The sequence below is a fragment of the Mobula birostris genome, chromosome 28, assembly GCF_030028105.1.
Source record: "Mobula birostris isolate sMobBir1 chromosome 28, sMobBir1.hap1, whole genome shotgun sequence".
Taxonomy (NCBI): Eukaryota; Metazoa; Chordata; class Chondrichthyes; order Myliobatiformes; family Myliobatidae; genus Mobula; species Mobula birostris.
The window spans coordinates 42,448,383-42,474,209 of NC_092397.1; the positions used below are offsets into that span (position 1 = coordinate 42,448,383).

Genomic DNA, 25,827 nt, shown 5'->3' on the forward strand with positions numbered 1-25,827 from the left:
TGAGTCAACAGGCTGAGCCATGTTCAAGAACTCATCTCAGGACCTGAAGGACGACACCGGGGTCACTACAGACTTTACTGAAACAGCTGTGGAGGCGTGTGTCCCCACAAAATCATTCCGGGTTTTCCCAAATCAGTAGGCCTGGATGAGCAATGAGATCCGGAACCTGCTGAGCGCCAGGTCAGAGGCATTCACGTCTGGAGATCAGGAATGCTACACGAGGTGCAGGTATGATCTCCGGAAACCATCTCTCAGCAACGTGGAGATTCCGGACTAGACTGGAATAAAAGAGAGATGCTTGACAGCCACCGCAGGGTTTGAATGTCACAACCTCCTGCAAAGGGAAATCTTGTGGTCAAAGGGGACAGCAGAGCTTCGCTTCCAGACGAGCTCAATGCCTTCTATGCTCACTTTGTCCACTAGAAGAGGGAGGAACCATCGTGCACCCCCGTGTCTCCCGATGGTCATTTGGTCTCAGTATCTGAAGATGACGTGCAGGCTGCCTTCAAGAGAGTGAATCCAAGGAAAGCATCCGGTCTGGATGGAGTAGCTGGCCGAGTACTGAAGACCTGTGCTGACCAGCTGGCTGGTGTATTCACGGATATCTTCAACCTCTCGATCTGGCAGTGTGTGGTACCCACCTGCAGCAAGGAAGCTTCAGTGCCCAACAGGAGTGTGGTAACCTGTTTAAATGACTATTGCCCAGTGGCACTTACATCCACAGTGATGAAGTGTTTTGAGAGGCTGGTGTTGAAGCATATCAGCTCTTGTCTGAATGGTGACTTGGATCCTCTCCAATTCACCTACCGAAGCAACAGCAGATACTGTCTCGTTCGCTCTTCACATAACTCTTGAACATCTGGACAGCAAAGATGCAAACATCTGGATTCCCTTTATTGATTACAGCTCAGCATTTAACACTGTCATCCCCTCAAAACTGATCAGTAAGCTCTCAGACCTGGGCCTCAATACCCCCTTGTGCAATTGGATCCTGGATTTCCTCAGATCCAAGTCAGTTCAGATTAGCAAAAACAGCTTCTCCACAATCTCTACCAGCACAGGAGCACCACAAGGAAGTGTGCTTAGCCCCCAGCTCTACTTGCTTTCGACCTATGACTGTGTAGCTGAGTACAGCTCCAACACCATATACAAGTTTGCTGATTACACCACATTCAAAGGTGGTGATGAATCAGCAAACAGGAGGGAGATTGAAAACTTCGCTGAGTGGTGTAATAACAATGACCCCTCACTCAATGTCAGTAAGACCAAGGGACGGATTGTAGACTTTAGGAGGGAGAAGCCAAAGGTCCATGAGCTAGTAATCAAAGGATGATCAGAGGTGGGGAGGGTCAGTAACTTTAAATTCCTGTGTGTCACTCACTCAGAGGATCTGTCCTGGACCCATCATATAAATATAATTGGGAAGGAAGCACAACAGCGTTTCTACTTCCTCAGGACTCTGCAGAGGTTCAGCATGTCATTGAAAACCTTGGCAAACTTATATAAATGTGTGGTGGAAGATGTGCTGACTGGCTGCATTACGGCCTGGTATAGGAACACCAATGCCTTTGAGTGGAAAATCCCACAAAGGGTAGTGGATTCGGCCCAGTATATCACAGGTAAATCCCTCACAACCACTGAGCACATCGACATGAAACATCGCCGTAGGAAAGCAGTGTCCATCAGCAAAGATCCTCACCACCCAGGCAATGCTCTTTTCTCACTGCTGCCATCAGGTAGAAGGTACAGGTACCTCAGGACTCGCATCACCTGGTTCAAGAACAGTTACTACCCCTCAATCCAGCAGTGTCCTGAACAAAACACTCATGTCACCACTGTTATATCGTTATTTCATGCTTGTTATTTATTGCTATTTATTTCTCTGCATTTACACAATTTGTTTACAGTTTATAGTTCCTCATATTTACAGTTCACAGTTACCGTTCTACAGACTTGCTAAGAATGTCCGCAGAAAAAGAACCTCTGGGTTGTCTGTGGTGAGATGTATGTACTGTGAGAATAAACTTTAATTTGAACTTTGAACTATATGGTGATATATGCGCAGAGTGATAACAACTTACTTTGGATTAAAATTTTGGCTTTGGCAATATTTTTCCGTGACGTTCTTTTTTCAGTGATCTAGTTCCAACATATTTTATCCAAAATTATAAAAAGATTATCCACACAAAAATATACAAAATACAAACATTAAATATTTATTAGATCGAACAGCCAAATTATAATATGAACACTACTCCGGGAAATCTCCCACTCTCCCCATTGTTTACAATGGTCGCAAGTTTCTCAGCCGCTCTGCTGATTGACAGCTCCCTCTGCCCCGCCTCCCCGGCCGCCGACTCAATGTCACGTGACAGATGTGATTGTTGACCCGTGACGCGATGACGTCACACAGCCCCACCTTTACCGACGTCGTTTCCTGGGGAACGGGCCGTGGTGGGCGGTAGGTCCGGGATGGTGGAGTCGGTCTCCACTTGTTGGGGTTTCGGCCTCTCCTCTTCCTGCCCGCGGAACAGGAGTGTCCGTCAGCGCCTCACTGCACCGGCTCTCTGCCTCAGGTACAATACTTAAAACATATTTGCACAGTCACATGGATGGGAAAGGTTGAGAGGGATACGGGCCTAATGCAGGCAGATGGGCCGAGTTCAGGTCGACAACTTGGTCGGCGTGGATGAGTTGTACCGAAGGGACTGTTTCATTTCTGTATAGACCAGTGACTCTATTTTGGGAGGTTAAATCATGGCAGGATGCACACAGATTCCTGAGGAGTTTCTGCCCTCCAGCACACCTCTTCTGGTACTGATTTACAATACAGCTTTTCTCTGTGTGAAATATTTACCCTTCAGATCCCCTTTAAATCTGTCTTTAAACAGTTTTGTCCTACTCTAATGAGAGGCAGTTCTTTGACTGTCGAGGCAAGCAGAACACACATCCCTGTCTACCTGTGATGCCACATACAGGGAACTGTGTAACAATATTAGAGGCACATGCACAGGGACTTCAGTGAGCAAGGCCCAGAGGGATATGAAACTAATGCAGGGAAGTGGGATTAGTATAGCTGTGCATGATGGGGACCATAAATGTGATGGGCCAGAGGGTCTGTCTCTATCCTGTACAACCCTGACCACAACACTCCTCCACTGCGAGCTGTGAGCTTGTTCCACTGAACCCCTTATCCTCTGAGAAGATATTTGCACCCTCCCACTGTGACCAAGTTGTCAGCCATCTCTCCTAATATCACCCAGAGTACTTCACCAAATTCCCATAGAAGACTATTGTTACTGGTGCACAGGGAATGGCAGCATTTTGGTAGCCTTTTGAGGGGGTTGGTTCAGTATGTGGCGATTAATACCTTTGTACAACAACAATCCCATCATACTGGGTACTGAATGTTTTAGGTATGACCATCCTGAATTTCAGTGTTTCAGGTTTCCATTGCACTTTCACTGTCAGTGATTTCTGCATGTCCATAGTGACCATTGAGAATCTGTCCCCACTAACTCAGCACTTGGTCTGTCTCCTACCTTGCCTTGGTGATTCAAATGCTCATCCAGATGGTCCTTAAATACCAGCCTGCACCACCCCTTCGGACTGTGTTCCAGATTGTAACCTCCCTCTGGGGAGATGGGAAACATAGAAAACCTACAGCACAATGCAGGCCCTTCGGCCCACAAGTTGTGCCAAACATGTAGGTAAATTTAAAATTACTAGGGTTACCCATAGCCCTCTATGTTTCTAAGCTCCGTGTATCTAGCCAAATGTCTCTTAAAAGACCCTATCGTATCGGCCTCCACCACTATTGCTGGCAGCCCATTCGATGCACTCACCACTCTCTGCGTTTAAAATAAAGAAAAAAAAACAACAACTTAACCTGACATCTCCCAAGCACCTTAAACCTGTGCCCTCTTGTGGCAGCCATTTCAGCCCTGGGGAAAAAGCCTCTGACTACCCACACAGTCAATACCTCTCATCATCTTATACACCTCTATCAGGTCACCTCTCATCCTCTGTCGCTCCAAGGAGAAAAGGCCGAGTTCATTCAACCTATTCTCATAAGACATGCTCCCCAATCCAGGTAACATCCTTGTAATTCTCCTCTGCACCTTTCTGTGGTTTCCACATCCTTCCTGTAGTGATGCGACCAGAACTGAGCACAGTACACAAGTGGGTCTGACCAAGGTCCTATCGAGCTGCAACATTACCTCAATTCCACGGTTGATGAAGGCCAATGAACCGTGTGCCTTCTTTACCACATAGTCAACCTGCGCAGCTGCTTTGAACGCCCTATGGACTCTGACCCCAAGATCCCTCTGGTCCTCTACACTGCCTTGGTCTTACCATTAATACTATATGCTGTCATCATATTTGACCTACCAAAATGAACCACTTCACACTTAGCTGGGTTGAACTCCACCTGCCACTTCTCAGCCCAGTTTTGCATCCTATCAGTGTCCCGCTGTAACCTTTGACAGCCCTCCACACTATCCACAACACCCTCAACCTTTGTGTCATCAGCAAATTTACTAACCCATCCCTCCACTTCCTCATCCAGGTCATTTATAAAAATCACAAAAAGTAGGGGTCCCAGAACAGATCCCTGAGGCACACCACTGGTCACCGACCTCCATGCAGAATATGACCCGTTTACAACCACTCTTTGCCTTCTGTGGGCAAGCCAGTTCTGGATCAGCAAAACATTGTCCCCTTGGATCCCATGCCTCCTTACTTTCTCAATAAGCCTTGCATGGGGTACCTTATCAAATGCCTTGCTGAAATCCATATACACTACATCTACTGCTCTATCTTCATCAATGTGTTCAGTCACATCCGCAAAAAATTCAATCAGGCTCGTAAGGCACGACCTGCCCTTGACAAAGCTATGCTGACTATTCCTAATCATATTATACCTCTCCAAATGTTCATAAATCCTGCCTCTCACGACCTTCTTCATCAGCTTATCAACCACTGAAGTAAGGCTCACTGGTCTATAATTTCCGGAGCTATCTCTACTCCCTTTCTTGAATGAGGGAACAACCTCCGGAACCTCTCCTGTCCCCATTGATGATGCAAAGATCATTGCCAGAGGCTCAGCAATCTCTTCCCTCGCCTCCCGCAGTATCCTGGGGTACATAGCCTCTGGTCCCGGCCTCTTATCCAACCTGATGCTTTCCAAAAGCTCCAGCATATCCACTTTCTTAATATCTACATGCTCAAGCTTTTCAGTCCGCTGCAAGTCATCATTACAATCACCGAGATCCTTTTCTATAGTGAATATTGAAGTAAAGTATTCATTAAGTACCTCTGCTATTTCCTCCGGTTCCATACACACTTTCCCACTGTCACACTTGATAGGTCCTATTCTTTCATGTCTTATCCTCTTGCTCTTCACATACTTGTAGAGTGCCTTGGGGTTTTCCTTAATCCTGCCTGCCAAGGCCTTCTCATGGCCCCTTCTGGCTCTACTAATTTCCTTCTTAAGCTCCTTCCTGTTAGCCTGACAATCTTCTAGATCTCTAACAGTACCTAGCTCTCTTAACCTTCTGTAAGCTTTTCTTTTCTTCTTGACTAGATTTACTACAGCCTTTGTACACCACAGTTCCTGTACCCTACCATAACTTCCCTGTCTCATTGGAACGTACCTATGCAGAACTTCACACGAATATCCCCTGAACATTTGCCACATTTCTTCTGTACCTTTCCCTGAGAACATCTGTTCCCAATTTAAGCTTCCAAGTTTCTGCCTGATAGCCTCATAATTCCCCTTACTCCAATTAAACACTTTTCTAACTTGTCTGTTCCTATCTCTCCCAATGCTATTGTAAAGGAAATAGAATTATGATCACTATCTCTAAAATGCTCTGCCGCTGAGAGAACTGACACCTGACCAGGTTCATTTCCCAGTACCAAATCAAGTACAGTCTCTCCTCTTGTCGGCTTATCTACACATTGTGTCAAGAAACCTTCCTGAACACACCTAACAAACTCCACCCTATCTAAACTCCTTGCTTGGGGGAGATGCCAATCGATATTTAGGAAATTAAAATCTCCTACCATGACAACTCTGTTGTTATTACTCGTTTCCAGGATCTGTTTCCCTATCTGCTCCTCGATATCCCTGTTACTATTGGGTGGCCTATGAAAACCACCCAGTAGAGTAATTGACCCCTTCCTGTTCCTAACCTTCACCCACAGAGACTCTGTAGACAATCCCTGCATGACGTCCTCCTTTTCTGCAGGCATGACACTATCTGTGATCAACATTGCCACGCCCCATCTCTTTTGTCTTCCTCTCTGTCCTTCCTGAAACATCTAAAACCCGGCACTTGAAGTAACCATTCCTGTCCCTGAGCCATCCAAGTCTCTGTAATGGCCACCACATCATAGCTCCAAGTAGTGATACATGCTCTAAGCTCATCCGCTTTGTTCACAATACTCCTTGCGTTAAAATAGACACATCTCAAACCACACATCAAAGTTGCTGGTGAACGCAGCAGGCCAGGCAGCATCTTTAGGAAGAGGTGCAGTCGACGTTTCAGGCCGAGACCCTTCGTCAGGACTAACTGAAGGAAGAGTGAGTAAGGGATTTGAAAGTTGGAGGGGGAGGGGGAGATCCAAAATGATACGAGAAGACAGGAGGGGGAGGGATAGAGCCAAGAGCTGGACAGGTGATAGGCAAAAGGGGATACGAGAGGATCATGGGACAGGAGGTCTGGGAAGAAAGACAAGCGGGGGAGGGGAACCCAGAGGATGGGCAAGAGGTATATTCAGAGGGACAGAGGGAGAAAATGGAGAGTGAGAGAAAGTTGGTCTGAGCACATACCTTCTCTATCACTTGCCTGTCCTCCCTCACAAGCTTCCAAGCTTTCTCTATTTGTAAGCCAACCGCCTCTTCCCCAGTCTCTTCAGTTCCTTTCTCACCCCCCAACAGTTCTAGTTTAAACTCTCCGCAGTAGCAAACCTCCCCGCCAAGATATTGGTCCCCGTGGGATTCAAGTGCAACTCGTCCTTGTTGTACAGGTCACACCTGCCCCAAAAGAGGTCCCAATGATCCAGAAATCTGAATCCCTGCCCCCTGCTTCAATCCCTCAGCCACGCATTTATCCTCCAGCTCATTCTATTCCTATACTCACTGTCACGTGGCACAGGCAGTAATCCCGAGATTACTACCTTTGCTCTCCTGCTTCTCAACTTCCTTACTAACTCCCTGTAGTCTGTTTTCAGGACCTCTTCCCTTTTCCGACCTATGTCAGTGGTACCAATATGCACCACGACCTCTGGCTGTTCTCCATTCCACTGCAGGATACTTTGGACGCGATCTGAAACTTCCCGGACCCTGGCATCTGGGAGGCAAACTATCATTCGTGTTTCTTTCCTGCATTCACAGAGTGCCTAACTGAAGAGTCCCCCATCACTACGGCCTTTCTCTTCCTTTCCCTACCCTTCTGAGCCACAGGGCTGGGCTCTGTGTCAGAGGCACGGCCACTGTTGCTTCCCCCAGGTAGGCTATATCCCCCCTCCCCCCCAACAGTACTCAAACAGGAGTGCTTATTGTTCAGGGGGACAGCCACAGGGCTACTGTCTGGTACCTGACTCTTCCCCTTCCCTCTCCTGACTGTTAACCACTTGTCTGTCTGCTGTGGTCCCGGTGTGATCACCCTTCTATTACCTCCTCGCTGTCCCTGACCAGACGAAGGTCAACGAGCTGCAACTCCCGTTCCCTAACGCGGTCCCTTAGGAGCCACAGCTCAACAGACCGTGTGCGGATATTGCCATCCAGGAGGCTGGGAGACTTCAGAACTTTCAACATCTGACACCGAGCACAGAACACCGGCCTCACACACATACTTCCTCGCCGCAATTAACGCAGGTAAACCTACCTTGCCTCATTACCACCTAAACCAGTTGTGCCAAAGCCCTCTCACTCTGCTGCCCACTGGATATGGCGGTCTTATTTTTAAACCTTTTCCCACTCTACTGGCTGATGTCACGCGCCTGTGCAGTCTTGCCTCTCTTTACTCCGAGTAGTAAAATACCTTCGGTCCGGAAATCCTGAGCCGTACCACTCACAGCCTTCTTGCTTTTCCTCATTCTCTTTAAACCACACATTTCTCTCGTTAAACTTTTGTTGCACACACCTCATAATTGTCTGCATTAAATTCCATCTGCCATTTTAACAACTGGACAACATCCCATGTCAATATTTGCTCGCCTTTCTTGCTGTCCACTGCACCCCTAATCTTGGTGTTATCTGCAAATGTTCCCTGTAATGTTGGAGAATGAGTGCTGATATTGCAGAGGTGTGTAAAATCATCAGGGACCTGGAGGCTGGTCAGTAAATGGAATGAGTTGCTATGGGGAGTGGTTGAGTCAGGTACATTAAAAAGGTACTTGGACAGGTAGATGGAAAGGAAAGGTTTTGAGGACATGGGCCAAATGCAGAGAACTGGGACAAGGAGGAGGATAGCCTTGTTCATAATGTGGTGGTGAAGGGGTTACAGACCACAAGCTCAGATCGGAACTTTGGTCATTGTGGAATCTGTGTGAATCTGACTGTAGACCCTGTTGAGTTAGTTCAGTGGCATTAAACTTTTCCAAACGACTTGCTATTTCTTCATAGATTATAGACTCCAGTAGCTGAAGTGAAGTTAACAGGACTACAGTTACCTGCTTTTCATCTTCCACTCTTCTTCAACAATGGTTTTCAACTCCACTGGGACCTTTCTGTAACAGTGAGTTTTGATAAACTTCAGTGTCTCTACTTTCTCTCCAGACTTCCTGTGAAACCCTCCAGTGCAGGTTGCTAGGACCTGGTAAAGTTTGCTTTTAGTCCCATTAGTTTCTCCCTTGTGATGGCAATCATTATGGCACAATGTTGAAATGTCACCGTTAGATATCTGTGGGATGTTTGCTGTGACCCACTGTGCACACTAATGCAAATTATTGAGTTAACTTCTCTGCGTGTTCCTTGTTACTTTTAGCTTCTATCTCATCACTGGTTCCGAGAAATTCCTGATTCTCTTGACTACCACCAGCCCTTGCCTCTTTGTATGTTCTTTGATTTAATATTTCCTTGAATGCCTTTGGTCACACCTCAGGATCTTGAGGCCACTCCTACCCATGTCTTCTTTCCCTCCCCCTTTCACCATCACTGTCCCTACATGTAAAGTGCCAATGAAAAGTATTCATGCCCCTTGGAAGTTTTCATGTTTTATTGGTTTACAGCATTGAATCTCAGTGGATTGAATTTGGCTTTTTTTGAAACTAATCAATGGAAAAAGACTCTTTCGGGTCAAAGTGAAAACAAATCTCTACAAAATGCTCTCAACTAATTACAAATCTAAAACACAAAATAATTGTCTGTTTAAGTATTCACCCCCTTTAATATGACACACCAAATCATCACTGGTGCAGCCAATTAGTTTTCGAAGTTACATAATCAGTTAAATGGAGATGACCGTGTGCAGTCAAGGTGTTTCAATTGATTGTAGTAATAGTACACCTGTAGGTGAAGGTCCAACTGCTGGTGAGTCAGTATCCTGGGAGAAACTACACCGTGAAGACAAATCAACACTCCGAGCTGCTCTGCAAAAAGGTAATTGAAAAACACAAGCCAGGAGATGGATACAAGAACATTTCCAAGTCACTGAATGCCCTTGGAGTACAGTTAAGTCACTCATCCAGAAGTATGAAGAATATGGCACAGCTGTAAATCTGCCAAGAGCAGGCTATCCTCAGAAACTGTGCGGCCATGCAAGAAGGGGCCAGTGGGGGAGGCCACCAAGAGACCTATGATAACTCTAGAGGAGTTACAAGCTTCAGTGCTGGGAGAGATTGTGCATACATCAACTGTTGCCCGGGTGTTTCACCAGTCGCAGCTTTATGGGAGAGTGGCAGAGAAAAAGCCACTGTTGAAAAATGCTCTCATGAAACCTTGCCTGGAGCTTGCCAGAATTGTGGGGGACTCCGAAGTTAGTTGGACGAAGATTCTATGGTCTGATGAAAACAAAATTGAATTTTTTGACCATCACAAACACTGAGTTTGGAATAAGCCAAACACCACACATCATCAAAAACACACCATCCCTACCGTGAAGCTTGGTGGAGGCTGCATCATCCTGCGGGTGTGCTTCACTGTAGCAGGCCCTGAAAGGCACATAAAGGTAGAGGGTAAAATGAATGCAGCAAAATACAGGGAAATCCTGGAGGAAAACCTAATTCAGTCATCAAGTGAACTGTGACTTTGGAGAAAATTAATTTTCCAGCAAGACAATGACTGCAAGCATAAAACCGAAGCTGCACAGGAATGCCTTAAAACAACAAAGTTAATGTCCTGGAGTGGCTTTGTGAGAGTCCAGACCTCAATCCAATTGGGACTTGAAAACATCTGTTCACTCACCAACCCATGCATTCTGACAGAGCTTCAGCAGTTTTGTAAAGAAGAATGGGGGAAATTGCAGTGTTCAGATGTGCAAAGCTGATAGACACCTATCCACACAGACTCAACTGTAGATACTGTCAAAGGTGCACCAACTAATTACTGATTTGAAGGAGGTGAATGCAAAGGCAATGAATTATTTTGTTTCATATTTACAATTAATTTAGATCACTTTGTAGAGATCTGCTTTCACTGTGACACCGTAGTCTTTTCTGTTGATCAGTGTCAAAAAAGCCAAATTAAATCCATTGCAGAAGAATAAAACATAATAACTTCTAAGGAGACTGAACATTTTTTATAGGCACTGTATCCACTCCTTCACCAGCACATTGTGAACAAACCCATCCTGCTCCTTTCCATTTTGCTGATTCTGTGTGGAACATTGAATAAAGTGGAATGTCGAATTCTCAGTCCCAGTCTCCGTAACCATGTCCCTGCAATAGCTGTTAGATCAAACATGTTCATCAGTACACAATATGGAACAGATGGCAACCTGCCCTTCGGACCACAATATCTGTGCCAATCATAATAATGATCAGACTTTATAAAGTACTGGGGAGGTCTCACTGGAGTATCTTGAGCAGATTTGGGCCCTTTTTCTCATGAAGGATGGGCTGAAACTGGATTGCTTTCAAAGGAAGTTCTCCAGATTTATTGCAGGATGAAACAGGTTGCTACATGAAGAGTGTTTGATGGCTCTGGGCCTGTGTTCATTGGAATTTTTGAACAATGAGGGGTGGCCCAATTGAAACCTATCCAAGTGTGAAAGGCAATGATAAAGTGGATGTGCAGAAGATGGGAGTGTCTAATATCAGAGGACACAGCCTCGGAATACAGGAGCAGAATGTGGAGAATGAGGAATTTCTTTAGCCAGAGAGCGGTGAATCTGTGGAATTCATTGCCAAAGGAAGCTGTTAAGCCAGGACTTTATGTATATTTAAGGCAGAGGTTGATATATTCTTGATTGGTCAGAGTATGAAGGGATACAAGGGAAAGGCAGGAGACTGGGGCTGAGAGGAAAAATGGATCAGCCATAATGAAATGTCAGAGCAGATTTGATGGACCAAATGGTCTAATTCTGCTCCTATATCTTAGTCTGTATCACCTCCTCAAAAACCTCAATCAATTTTATCAAGCGTGATCTGGCCACGCATAACCATGTTGATTGTCCCTAAGCAGGCCATGCCTTTCTGAATGTGCATAAATCCTGTGCCTCAATATTCTCCCCAGTAGCTTCTCTACCACTGAAATGAGGCTGCCTTGCCTATAGATTCCTGGATTCTTGTTATTTCCCTTCTTGATCAAAGCTGCAACATTTGCGACACTCCAGTCCTGAGGGATCTCACATGTTGTGATCGAAGACACATAGATCCTTGTCAAATCCCCAGCAATCTGCTCACTTGTTTCTTTCACTATTGCAGGATATATGCCTTCAGGCCCTGGAGTCTTATCCATCTTATTGCTTCTCAGACGTCCCAGCACAGCTTCCTTCTTAATCTCAACACGTCTCTGCACATTAGCATGTCTCACTCTGTTTTCATTGTCATTCAATTCCTTCTTCTCAGTAAATACTGACACAACATACTCATTTAGTACCTTAGCCACTTGGACTGACTTCAACCACATCACTCCTCCTTTAACCTTGAGTCGACCTTTCCATTCTCTGGTTATCCTCGCCTCATTAATACAAATCACAAGGCCTTGGGATCATCTTTGGTCCCACTCCACAAGGACAGTTTGTGGCCCCATCTGGCCTTTCCTATCATCTGCTTTAGCATTTCCCTGCTATCTTTATATTCCAAAGGTACCCAGTCTGACTTTAGCTTCACAAACCTTCCATATCCTTCTGACTAAATTTAGTATCTCTCTGCTCATCCGAAGTTCCCTTACTTACCATCCTTCTCCTCACTCCTCACTGGAACATGCTGATCCTGAACTCAGAGTTGCTGGTCTTTAAACAACTCCCACGTCAGATGTGGACTTGTCTGACAGTGGCTGCTCCCAATCAATGCCCCTTGGTTCCTGTCTTCTTCTGTCCTGACTTGCCCTCCTGCAATTTAGTACCTTCATACAAGATCTAATTTTATTTTTACTCGTAACATTAAATAAAGTTGTGATCACTGTTCCCAAAATGTTCGCTGACTCTTGGCTGTCAGCTGGCCTGGCTCATTTCCCAAAACTAATTCCCGTCTGTTCTCAGCTCTGGTTGGGCCCTGTACATAAGGTTTCAAACACTCCTCGGATTCACTGAACAAATTTTGTGCATTTGAGCAAGATCCAGTCATTTGCAGGGAAGATGAAGTCCCTCACTATGACAACCCTGTTGTTCTGCACCTCTCCATAAGTATCAACATATCCGATCCTCCACCTGCCTGTGGTTATTGGGGGCCAATACTATAATCCCATCACTGTAACTGCAGATTGCCTTCCAGTTTACTGTGACATTCCCAGTGGGGTAACCTCTGCATCTTTTACCTCCCCCACATGTAAAACAATCAAACCCAGGAATGTTGAGCTGCCGGCCCTGTCCCTCTGCTAACGTAACACTCGTAGTGTTGAAATAAACTCATTTCAGCCCATCAGTCCCACCATGTTTATTAGCCTGACATTGGCCCTCGTTCTTTTCAGACTGTCTTGTCAAACATACTTTCTCCCACTTGCTGCTCGAGTTCAAACTCTGCCAAATGGCATCAAACTTCCTGGCGAAGATATTGGTTCCCGTCCGGTTCAAATGCAAATGGTCTTGTTTGTCCCGGTCTCCCACCTGCCTGGAAGAGAGCCCATTGATCCATGAAGACCTCCCCTCGCATCAGTTCCTCAGCAACAAATTAAACTGCATAAAATATCGATTTCCCAACCCACAGCCACATGCTTTGCGTCGTAATACAATCCTGGAAGTCCTGATTTTTTTAACCTTGTTCCCGAAAATCACTGTGTCGGACCTCATCCCTGCTCGTTTAAACCCTTCCGTGTAGCACGAAGAAGGCTCCCCGGAAACATATTGGCTCCCCTCCTCTCCTCCCCGTCTCTTGTTTCCCTTGAGACCCAATGATCCTGTACCTGAAGACCCACCCACCTCACACCAGCTCCTCAGCCACCCCTTTTCCTGGGCTTTAGAAGACGCCAAAAGCGCGGTCTATATATCTGGTTATGTATCCTGTTCCAGTATGTGACCGGTCTTTCATTTCCCGGGCGATCCAGAGGAGCAATTGTTCTACTGAATCAACCCTCTCATCACTGGAAGTGACTGCACCCTCGCCCACCAACTGCTGTGTGTGAGGGCGCTCGCACTGGTCATGAGGCCGGGGAGGGACAGACCGAGGTCCTCGGGGATTTGTAGAATGGAAAAGTACTTCCTATAATTTAAAGCAGCAGAATCGGCAAATTCCCAGAAATCCTCCAGTATGTACGTGGTGTGTGAAGGAGTTTTGTTTTTCGCTGGAGCGCTTTGTGTCGGATGAATCGTTGGAAATTTGCGGTTGTGGTAAAGTGAAGGCGGAGCTGGACGATGAGAGGCCGGTCTCGGCTCTGTCCGTCACTCTGACTCTGTCTCCTCCCCTCCCCGCCTCTGTCTCTCTGCGCGTTTCTCGGGCAGGAGAAGTGGCAGAGGATTGGAGGATGGGTCATATTATCCAGTAACTTACAATCGAAGGAAAACTAAATACAGGAAACTGCAGATGCTGATGGAGGGTCTCGGCCCGAAACGCCGGCTGTTTATTCGCTGCCTGGCCTGCTCAGCATTGTGTGTGTGTCGCTGCAAGGAAAAGCCCGGGAGCTTCAGACTGGTGGGACTCGTGTCTGGAAGGAGAGATCACGTGATCCAGGGCACTGGATACATTATCGGCCTGGTGGTGGGAGACAAAGTCATTGTTTAGACTGCAGCCCTGTGATCAATAGTGTGGCACCGGGATTCGAGTCAAGTCTGCTGCTGCAGTTCATTTATTAAAGACTCGGTTGACAGTGTCAGTGACCAGCTCAGCAAATTTGCCGATGTCACTAAAGTTGGTGATATCGTTGAGTGCGAAACAATGTAACTAACATTACAACAGGACGGTGATCAATGAGGTCACTGATTTGAGGAATGACAGATAAATGTGAGATGTTCCATTGTCATTGACGAACCAGGGCAGAACTGCCGTGGGGAGTGGTCGGTCCCTGGGTGTGCTGTAAAACAGAGATATCGGGGTGCGGATATCGAATTCCTTCAGAGTGTAAACACAGCTAGGCAGGACGGTGAAGAAGCTGTTCGCCACACTCGCATTCATCGGTCAGAGCATCGGGCACTGGGCTGTGACGTCACATTACAGCTCTACCAGCCTCGGGGAAACTACTCTCGGAGCACGGAGTACAGTTATAGTTGCCCTGGGATCAGAGGGTGACATTAAACTGGGGAGGGTGCAAAAGGGATTTAACAGGAGGCTGGATAGGCCAGGACCTTTCTCACCAGAGTGTATGTGACATTAGAGAGCCTGATAAAATAATGGCAGACATTGATATGGTCAATAGTGAATCTGTTATCTCCAGGGTTATGGAGTTGGAAGTGAGAGATTACAGATATAAAGTGAGAGAGGAAAGATTTAAATGGGACCTTGAGGAACAGGTTTTGTACACAGAATGTGCTGTTTACATTGTACAAACTACCCCAAGTGGTGGTATAGGTGGGCACAGTTGCAATATCTCTTGGACTGTGGAGAGGGAAGTTTCACAGGGACATGGGCCAAATGCAGGTAACTGACAATGGTTTTGTTAGGCCACTTGGTCAGCATGGATATACTGGGCTGAAGGGCCTGTTTCTGTGCTGCATAACTCAGTGACTCCTGCAGAGCGGGAGGGATAGTGTCAGTAGTGAGAAGGTTTGGGGGATGCAGACAGGAGAGTGAATGGTTAAGGATGTTGCAGATGGAACAGAATGTGGGGAAATGTGAGATCACCCATTCCCAGGAAAAAACTATAAGAGTCATTTCCACACGGTGATGTTCAGAGGGACCTGGGCGTTCTTGTAAACAGATCACTTGAGTTAACATGCAGATACAACAAGTAATGAGATAGGGAAACAGTATTTTGTCCTGTGATCCAGGAGGAGTGGAGAAGAGGGTACAGACGTCTCACTGGGATTGTATTGGGCCCTGGTGAGAGCACATCTTGAATATAGTGTCCAGGTTTGGTCACACTTCCTCAGGAAGGATATCCCTGCAATAGAGGGTGTGCAGTGACTGTTCCCCACACCGACTGGGCTGGTTCCATGGATGGAAGGTTGGTTATGTAAGAGGAGAGTGAGTGGGTTGGGTCTGCATTCCCTGCAATTAATGAGAAAATGAGGAAATCTGTTAGATTCTTTCAGGATGTGACAGGCAGGTGGCAAGGAGAATGTTTCCCCTGAATGAGAACTCCATAACTGAGGAAAATACCCTCAGAGAGGTGTAAATCACAAACACGAGAGAATCTGCTGATGCTGGAAATCGAAAGCAACACACAGAAAATGCTGGAGGAACTCAGCAGAACAGAAAGAGTAAACAGTCGACACTTCAGGCCGAGACCCTTCCATCAGATCTCAGCGTGAAGGTGCTCAGCCTGAAGCATCGACTCATTCCCTTTCCCATTAATGCTGCCTGGCCTGCTGACTTCCTCCAGCATTTTGTGTCTGTTGCTCAGAATGAGGTGACAAGCATTCAGGATGGAAATGAGATGATATTTCTTTAATCAAAGAACAAAGACCTTCTGTATTCCTTATATAAGTAATGTGGAGCCTCAGGTGCTGGGTTGAGTCAAAGCTGAGATCAACGCTCTCTGGGAGAGTTTTAGTCATAAGATATAGGAGCAGAATTCGGCCACTTTGCCTGTCGAGCCTTCTCTGGCATTTCATCATCACTGATCAATTTTCCCTCTGAGCCCCAATCTTCTGCCTTCCTTTGTATCCCTTTGTGCCCTGATTAATCAAGAATCTATCAATCTCTGTCTATACTGAGTGATTTGGCCTCCACAGCTGCCTGTGGCAAAAAAAATCACAGATTCACCACTCTCTGGCTGAAGAAATTCCTCCTTCTCTACATTCTAAAAGGATGCCCCTCTATTTTGAAACTGTGTGGTCCAGTTTTAGACACTCCCATCACAGTTAAAACCCTCTCCACATTCACTCAATCAAGCCCTTTCACTATTTGATAGGTTTCAATTTGGTAACCCTTCTTTCTGCTAAGTTCCAGTGAATAGAGGCCCAGAGCCGTGAAACTCTCTTCAGTAGACGAGCAATTTAATCGTGAGTAAAATTCTCCATTTGTGATGTCATGTCAGCACAAAAAATCTTGGATTTCAGAGATGTTTGCATTTTGGAATTATGGACCAATCTGCACAACCCTAATTACTACTTTGTACTGCAGTAAACACTGTTTATCCACACAGTCCCAGGCACACAAATGCAAAATAAAGACAGGTGTAAATTTAAAGTAGGGAAGTTGAACCTTACTTGGGGGTAAAGCCTGATAACTTGGCCTCAGAACATTCTATTACCCAAATGATCAAAATAAAGCCAAGTAACAAGGTCCAAAATACCCACAACATGCAGAATTACATGCCTCTCGTTATGTTGGTCCATGGGATAAACCCTGGCTGGGTCGCCTGGGTGAGGATGTCTCATGATTGAAGACCCAAAACACCCAATGACCCTAAATAGTATTACTAATGATGTGTCCCTTTGCACACCCAGTTCATTAAGCCAAGTAGTGTCAGGCCACATTAGTAAAAGGAATGGGCCAGATTGAAGTGGCTACACTACACTACCCTATCCACCATAGCCCCACATATCTCACCCTACTAAACTCTACAGCCTTATCTCTCCCAGCCCCGCATACACATCCACCAGCCCTACCCTCAAACCTAATCCTGAGATCCAAGGGGGCACACACCCCAATTAACCCTGGGCACACCCCCACAAACCCGATGACTAGTGTAAGAAGGAGGAAGATCCAATAAAGGCAAGTGTTGGACCTGGTTAATGAAGGCATGGGCCAGATCAAAGTGGCAGCGTGTGTGACACTGAATCTGGAGTGACGAGATGAAGAAGCACAAGAGGGATGATTCTCCCACTGCCCGCATAATCTCTTTGTTATTTTGATTTTGTTCTGATAGGCTTCTGTCTCTTTGAATATTTTGGTATAATTCATATTTAATTTCAGTGTTTCTTGTCAGTGTTGTGTCTCTGATGCAATGTGTCTGTGATGCTGCTGCAAATACGTTGTTCCTTTCACCTGTGCATAAATAAACTCGATTTGAACTTTATATTGAAATGTCGAAATCTCTACTTCACTCTCATGCTGCCCTGTGTTAAACGTCTTAGTGTTTAATTTTACAATATTTCATCTGTTTTTGTTTTCATTCTGCTTTTGAAATTTGCGTTTCCCTTTTCAATTTCAGCCCGCACCCCGGCCTGTCTCTGCCCTTCAGTACTTCCTCCCGCATTAAACGACAGCGGTAACCCCGCCCATTGGCGCCGCTTCCCATCCCCCAGCGTTCCGATTGGTGATTCATTTCTCCAAACAGCCAATGGAAATGCTCAGAATTCCCATCCTCATTAACATACCGCTTTGGGCGCTGCCTATTTAATCCGCGCTCCGAACAGCTTCTGCTTATTATTGTGTTTGAAACCGACCAGGAAATGCCTGATCCAGCGAAACCCGCTCCCAAGAAGGGCGCCAAGAAAGCTTTGTCCAAACCAGCGAGCAAGACTGGCAAGAAGCGCAAGAGGTCGAGGAAGGAGACTTACGCCATCTACATCTACAAAGTGATGAAGCAGGTTCACCCCGACACCGGCATCTCCTCCAAGGCCATGAGTATCATGAATTCATTCGTCAACGATATTTTCGAGCGCATCGCGGGCGAGGCTTCCCGCCTGGCCCATTACAACAAGCGGTCCACCATCAGCTCCCGGGAGATCCAGACCGCCGTGCGGCTGCTGCTGCCCGGGGAGCTGGCCAAGCACGCCGTGTCCGAAGGGACAAAGGCGGTGACCAAGTACACCAGCTCCAAGTGAAGACAAGTTTACTGACAAAACAAACTGGAAAATCAAAGGCTCTTTTAAGAGCCACTCACGGCTTCATTAAAAGAGTTACTGAATGTTGAGACATGGAATTGAGGTAGATTTGGAAGTTTTTTGTTGATGAGCTCATTCAGAATCTTATCCCCGTTAATCAGGACTTGCTGTCCGCTGCTCAGTATAATCACAATTTCTCTGTTAATTCCTGCCAACGGCACAGACACGGAATCGTTACGCACCCCTTTCCCCGTCGCTTCCTCTCCGTCATCAGATTTCTCTGACGTGGACGCTAATTGTTTTTGGTTTAATTACCGTGGGTTCATTAAGCTTTGTCCCATTTTGGTTACTTTTCTTAACCCCATTCCAACGCGAGAGCTGAACACTGTCACGGGTCGTTCAGAGTATTTGTTAAAGCTCCACTTTCTGACGGGCGACCCGTTGCTAAACTGACTTGAGTTTACACAATGACCGACCGCGAACAGCAGCTGAGAATCGGTTTTATTCCTATCGTTTATCAATTGAAAGATATCGGTGAACTAATGTCCCAGACACCATCGCAATATTAACTACACTTTGTTTAAGTGCGTCGGACTCCAGTAACGGGGGTAAGGAGCCGACAAACAAACCTGTTGTGGTTTAATTTCAGCAACAAAGGCTTTTTTGGCGGTGTTTTGCAAATTTCAGTTTATTTCGGCGGTTAGTCGGTATTTTCCGCGCTTCTACAGTTGCTGTCTCTTGATTGGTGAATAAGGCAGCTCTGTGATTGGAATATTTGCTCTTTCCAATCAGATCAGGCACTGTTTCACCAATCATAAACGCCCCACTACATTCCGCATCCCCCGCCTGTATCAGAAGGGCGATTTCCAGAAGCCTGATTTCTAATGGTAAAAACTTCTTTTATTTCTGATTTATCAAATCTATGTAATGTTATATGTATTCAGGAAACCTGATCGTTATCGCATTTAAGTTCTTCCTTCCAGTGTTATATTGTAATTAAGCGTGATAGATTAATTGGTGGAGGAGGCGGTGGTGCAAGTTTTTTAATGAGAGGGAGAGGGCATAGAGTTGTGGATGTAAATGAAATGTATGAGGCATTTGAAGACACATTTGATTCCACAGGTAGGGGCAATAAAGCGGTATATTATTATAACGTCGACTGGACTTCTTCCTAGAGATGCTGCCTGCTGCGTTCACCAGCAACTTTTATGCGTGTTGCTTGAAATTCCAGCATCTGCATATTTCCTCCTGTTTGTGTGTTTTTATAACCATTGTGGAAAGCTTCCGATTGATTTGCTGGAGAGTATATGTAGCTCTAGCTCACTTGGGGTTGTATGGTGTGGGGATTTTAACACATAGTTAGTTCACTGTGGTGTTGTTCTCAGATTGGTGATGTTTTGTTTAGAGAAGAGTATCAGATATTTCATATCCTGTTAGTCTTTATGGTGGGAGAGGTATGAGATTTAATGTTCATAATAGTTCTGAAAATGCTGTAAACTTAACTTTAGTTTTGAACATTGGAGTGAGTAGTGGGATGTCATGGGAGATGAAGCATTGGGGAGTGATCATTTTCCTATGTTTATAAGCTGGGTTTGGATTTATATAGGGGGCATGAGGCCACTTTTAGGAGGTGGAACTCTGGTAAAGCATATTGGGAGAAGTTCGAATGTTTTATGTGCTGAGCGTCTGTCTGGGCTGAATGGTGAGGATGATGTGGATTTCTGCAAAGAAACGTTGTCACATTATTCATCAAATAGTGGTGGAAGAGATTCAATTTAAAAAGTGCATTAGTGGGAGAAAAGCTGTACCGTGGTGGACGGAGGAGTGTGCAGAGGCAGTTACTGAGAGAAACGTGGCATTTCGGAAAGTTAAGCAGTATCGCTCTCCGCGTGATCATATTAAGTGTAACAGGTCACAGGCCGTGGTGTGGAAAGTAATGAAGCTTGTGAAAAACATTTACTGGAGGTCATATTGTGAAAGTATTGGAAGGACTATTAAACTTGAAGATGTTTGGGGAATGACTAAGAAAATGGGGGTGTGGGATTCATAGGGTTCCGAATATTGATTAAAGGAGGTGATACAATTGTTCCTGAAAGAGAGACGGTTGAGTCCTGGCTCGGTCATTTGCTGCAATTCATAATCAAAATAGGTAGAGAGACTAAACAATGTAGCGATAAGGTTTTACAAGGTTTTAATGTGTTGGAATCCAGCTGTAGCAATGATAGTATTAGTGATGTAGAGTTTTCTTTGTGTGAATTTAAGAAAGTTATTTATAGTACAGGTCAGACGGCTCCAGGAAAGGATGATGCATGTTATTGCATGTTTAAACATATGGTCAACAACTCTTTAGAGATATTACATTTCTGAATTATAATTGGAGTTCAGGCCATCTTCGCTCCTCATGGAAAATGGCAATTGTAGTGTCTATTCTAAAACCTGGGAAACCCCTGTTGGATCCTCCTAGATATAGACCAATATCACTGACGTCCCATTTGTGTAAACTTACGGAATGTATGGTAATAGTGTGGTTGAATTACATTCTGGAAAAGGGAGGTGATGTGCTGTTGTTAACATACTGGATTAATTTGAGGGGCAAGTGCTGGTTCCATGCCACATGTTTCAAAATCAGTCAATGATTTTATGCAGAAAACTCAGCAGCTACTTGAACACAACAAGCTTCCACAAACAATATACTCAATGGAGATGTCAATCCATGGCCTCGTATACTGTCACAATGAGGCCACACTCAGGTAGGAGGAACAACACCTTGTATTCTGTCTGGGCAGCCTCCAATCTGATGGCATTAACATCGACTTCTTGATCTTCCAGTCATGCCTCTCTTTTCTCATCATTCCCAATCCCCCTTTCCCTCTCGTTGCCTGCCCATCGCCTCCCTCTGGTGTTCCTCCCACCTTTTCTTTCATCCATGGCCTTCTGTTCTCTCCTGTCAGATTCCCCCTTCTCCAGCCCTGTATCTCTTTCACCGATCAACTTCCCAGCTCTTTACTTCATCTCTCCCCCTCCCAGTTCCACCTGTCACTTTGTGTTTCTCTCTCCCCTCCCCACCTTTAAAATTTACTACTCATTTTTTTTTCTCCAGTCCTGCTGAAGAAACTGGACCCAAAACGTCAGCTGTACTGTTATCCACAGATGCTGCCTGGCCTGCAGAGTTTCTCCAGCATGTTGTGTGTGTTCCTTGGATTTCCAGCATCTGCAGATTTTCTCCTGTTTATTATTCAATGTCAACAGGCATTTTGTATGACAACTGTCAAAGTCCCACTCATTTAGAAATGCAGATATGAAACTCGAGGTTCAGCAGATGCTGGGAATAAACTGTAAAGTAACACACACAAAGTACTGGGACTCTGCTTGGAAACACTGGTGTGCTGTCTTCTCAACCATCTCCCCCTTCATATTCAGTGATTGGTAGCATTCAAATGCTGGGGAACTGACAGACACAGCAGAAGTGACACGCTGTTGCATTTGAGATTCTCAGACGGAGATTCTTTGCCTTTTCTGCCCTGTAAAATGTTTGCAAAGAAGATCAACAGGTGAAAGAGAATATATCTCAGCTGAGATTATTTTAGTTTTCATGTTGATGTCTGATGTCACACTGTTACAGTGAGGCTGAACACTGTCCGGAGGAACAACACTTCTAACTGGGCATAGTTCAGGCATAAGGACACAACATCAAATTCTCTGTTTTCCTCTCTGCCCATCAAGCTGTGGCTTGGCTCAGTTTGTCTCTCCGTTACTATAGCTTCACATTCTGGGTATCTCCCACAGACTTACTAAAGCACACAATACAAACAGAAACAAAAACAACAGGAATTCTGCAGATGCTGGAAATTCAAGTAACACACATCAAAGTTGCTGGTGAACGCAGCAGGCCAGGCAGCATCTCTAGGAAGAGGTGCAGTCGACGTTTCAGGCCGAGACCCTTCGTCAGGACTAACTGAAGGAAGAGTGAGTAAGAGATTTGAAAGTTGGAGGGGGAGATCCAAAATGATAGGAGAAGACAGGAGGGGGAGGGATGGAGCTAAGAGCTGGACAGGTGATTGGCAAAAGGCACACGAGAGGATCATGGGACAGGAGGTCCGGGAAGAAAGACAAGTGGGGGGGGGGACCCAGAGGATGGGCAAGAGGTATATCCAACTTCTCCAGTTTCCCCTGTAAAGTCTCAAATCTCTGGTATGTTTGTCAAACATGACTGAACATTCAGCAACGCAGGTTACAGGGTCCGAGACCAGGTTCCAGATGGACAGGGTGGTGAAGAGGCTTTTGGAACACTGGCCTTCAGTCAGGGCACCGAATATAGAAGCTGGGATGAAATGTTGCAGTTGTCCAACACGTTGGTTTGGCCGCATTTCGCAAATAGTGTTTAGTTTTAGTGACCCTGCTGTTTGACAGACACCATTAAGCTGGAAAGAGAGCAGAAGAGATTTACGAGGATGTTACTGGATCTTGAAGGACTGATTTATGGAAAGCGTTTTGGTCAATTTTCCCTGGAATATTGAAGAATGAGTAATGATATTGCAGAGGTGTATAAAATTATAAGGGGCCTGGGTTGGGTCAAAGATAACAATCATTTTGCCAGTGTTGGGGAATCAAGAACTGGAGGGCATTGGTTTAAGATGAGATTTAATAGGAACCTGAAGGGCAACTGTTCCAGTTGGTGGTGGTGAGGGGGTTACAGACCACGAGCTCAAATGGAAACTTTGGTCATCGTGGACCATTTGAGCTGAAGGTCTTGTTTCTGCGCTGTGTGAATGTGACTGTAAACCCTGTTGACTTAGTTCAATGACATTAAACTTTTCTAAATGATTTGCTATTTCTTGATAGATTATTGACTCCAGTACGTGAAGTGAAGTTAACAGGACTACAGTTACCTGCTTTTTATCTTCCACCCTTCTTCAACAATGGTTTTCAACTCCACGGGGACCTTTCTGTAACACAGTGAGTTTTGACAGACTTCAATGCCTCCACTTTCTCTCCAGACTTTAGTGCAGGTCGTTGGGACCTGGTAATGTTTGCTTTTAGTCCCATTAGTTTCTCCCTCGAGATGGCGGTTGTTACACATTATGGCACAATATTGAAATGTCACCATCAGATATCTGTGGGATGTTTTCTGTGTCCCCACTGTGAACACTAATTCCATGTTGGTCTGATGTTCAGTGCAGACTGGCAATCCTGCAACACCGCTGGTGCTTGACTCCATCGGTCTTCATCAGCTCCTGCATGGGCAACTGCTTGCTTTACGTCTCGTACGTCCCTGACTTGCTTTACGTTTCGTACGTCCCTGACTTGCTTTACGTTTCGTACTTCCCTGACTTGCTTTACGTATCGTACTTCCCCGGCTTGTATATCGACTTCCACAGCTAGGGTGCAATATCCATGGTCAACCCTGACCAGCGGAGAGCCATCACCAACATGTTTGCACATGGCCTCCTCTACTGCTACGTCGAGGCCAAATACAGGTCAGCCGAACAACACCTCATATTCTGACTCCAATCTTGATAGAATGAACATTGATTTCTACAAATTCCAGATATCACTACACTCTCTTTCCCTCACCCCCACTTCTTTTCTCCCATTCTGATACCATTTAACCCCTTCACCTCTCGTCACACACCGTCATGACCTGCCCATCAACTCTCTCCGGTTCTCCACCTCCTCCGTGTCATCCCATGGTCCAATGTTCTCTCCTATTGGATTCCTTTCTCCTCATCTCTTTGCCCTTTCTGCCTGTCACCCAGCTCCTCACATCATTCATCCACAAACCACACGTTCCCCACCCCTCACTTGTCCTCCTCCTCCTCCCCCTCCCCCACCACCTTATTCTGGTTTTTGTCCCTTTCTTTCTTAGCCTGAAATGTCAACGGTTTGCTGAGTTCCTCCAGCATTTTGTGCGTGTTTGCTTCAGTCTGTGTATTGATTAAACTAATCAAACTGGTACAGTGGAAGAGGAATTTGTGGAATGGTCAGAGACAGTTTCTTACAGCAGTACCTTACCCATGAACGGGTCATTTCAGATGTAATCTGTGTAATGAGGTGGAATTACAGAGAGATCTTGTGGTGAAGGATCCCTGAAGAAGTGATCACAATGTGGGAGATCTCCAGATCACAGACTGAGGGTGAACAGCAGCGTCCAGGTTTGAGATCAGGGTTTTCTTTCCACTAGATGAACTGCCAAGTATGGCTGACAAGCCCCATCTGCCCATAGCAGTTGGTTATATGACGCTAGAAAACCGATTTGCACCTTCCCCTGTCACTAGAAACAGCTCCGTTGGGCTGAGTAGCTAAGCCATATGTAAAAGTCAGGAGCTGTATTTGGTTGATAGAGGCAATTTCAGGTGCACACCATTGGCAGCATTTAGTGAGAAGTGGGAGCTTGTCCTATTACTGCCCCATCACTGGTTAAGACAGCTGTAAGTGACCAATATGTTGGTATATGAATGGGAAGCTCAATTGGAATGGGTTGCCACCAGCAGATCGTGGTTGTTGCAGCTCACAGAGCAAAGATACTCGATGCAGCGCTACCCTAATTTGCTTCTGATTAAATCTCATGATAATTACAGTTCCATTCTCATCTCTCTTTGATATTTCCCCTTTTGTGCTTTATCCCATTGGGAGGAACACCTGAGGATCTTGAGACCACTCCTCCCCATGTCTTCTTTCCCTCCCCCTTTCACCATCACTGTCCCTACATGTAAAGTGCCGATGAAAAGTATTCATGCCCCTTGGAAGTTTTCATGTTTTATTGTTTTACAATATTGAATCACAGCAGATTAAATTTGACTTTTTTTTTACTGATCAACAGAAAAAGACTCGTGTCAAAGTGAAAACAGAGTGCTACAAAGTGCTGTAAATTAATTACAGATATAAAAACAAAATAATTGCCTGTGTAAGTATTCACCCCCTTTTATATGACACACCAAATCATCACTCCTAAAGCCAATTGGTTTTAGGAGTTACATAATCAGTTAAATGGAAATCACAGTGTGCAGTCAAGGTGTTTCAATTGATTATAGTAAAAATACACTACTGTTGACAGTCAATATCCTGGCAAAAACTACACCATGAAGACAAAAGGACACTCCAAGCAGCTCTGCAAAAAGCTTATTGAAAGCACAAGTCAGGAGATGGATAGAAGAAAATTTCCAAGTCACTGAATACCCTTGGAATACAGTTTAGTCAATCACCCAGAAATGGAAAGAATATGACACAGCTGTAAATCTACCTCAAGCAGGCAATCTTCAAAAACTGAGCAGCCGTGCAAGAAGGGTACCAGAGAGAGCGACTACCAAGACACCCTTGATAACTGTAGAGGAGTTACAAGCTTCAGTGGCTG

At 45.4% G+C, this 25,827-nt stretch overlaps 2 protein-coding genes across 10 annotated transcripts in view; one reads left to right on the top strand and one right to left on the bottom strand.

The window, feature by feature from the left end:
- LOC140189259 (uncharacterized) overlaps window positions 1–25,827 on the bottom strand; it is a 105,984-nt gene that overhangs the window by 61,807 nt on the left and 18,350 nt on the right. The window contains exon 2 of the mRNA XM_072245950.1: window positions 7,285–7,292. Within this exon, the coding sequence (XP_072102051.1) occupies window positions 7,285–7,292 (8 nt within the window). The remainder of the gene's footprint in view (window positions 1–7,284; window positions 7,293–25,827) is intronic.
- The window catches only part of LOC140189264 (histone H2B-like), a 621,074-nt gene continuing 597,682 nt past the window's right edge, over window positions 2,436–25,827 (top strand). For 2 of the 9 annotated variants that reach the window (XR_011883485.1, XR_011883486.1), the window contains exons 1-3: window positions 2,436–2,576; window positions 8,636–8,747; window positions 23,319–23,432. Coding sequence is in view for 3 of the 9 variants with exons in the window: in XM_072245957.1 (XP_072102058.1) it covers window positions 18,102–18,476 (375 nt within the window). In the remaining 6 variants the exon portion in view is untranslated. Of the gene's footprint in view, window positions 2,577–6,468; window positions 6,594–8,635; window positions 8,748–17,860; window positions 18,061–18,098; window positions 18,507–23,318; window positions 23,433–25,296; window positions 25,508–25,827 lie in introns of those variants that run through there. The other 7 variants (XR_011883492.1, XR_011883488.1, XR_011883484.1 and 4 more) reach the window with 6 other exon arrangements.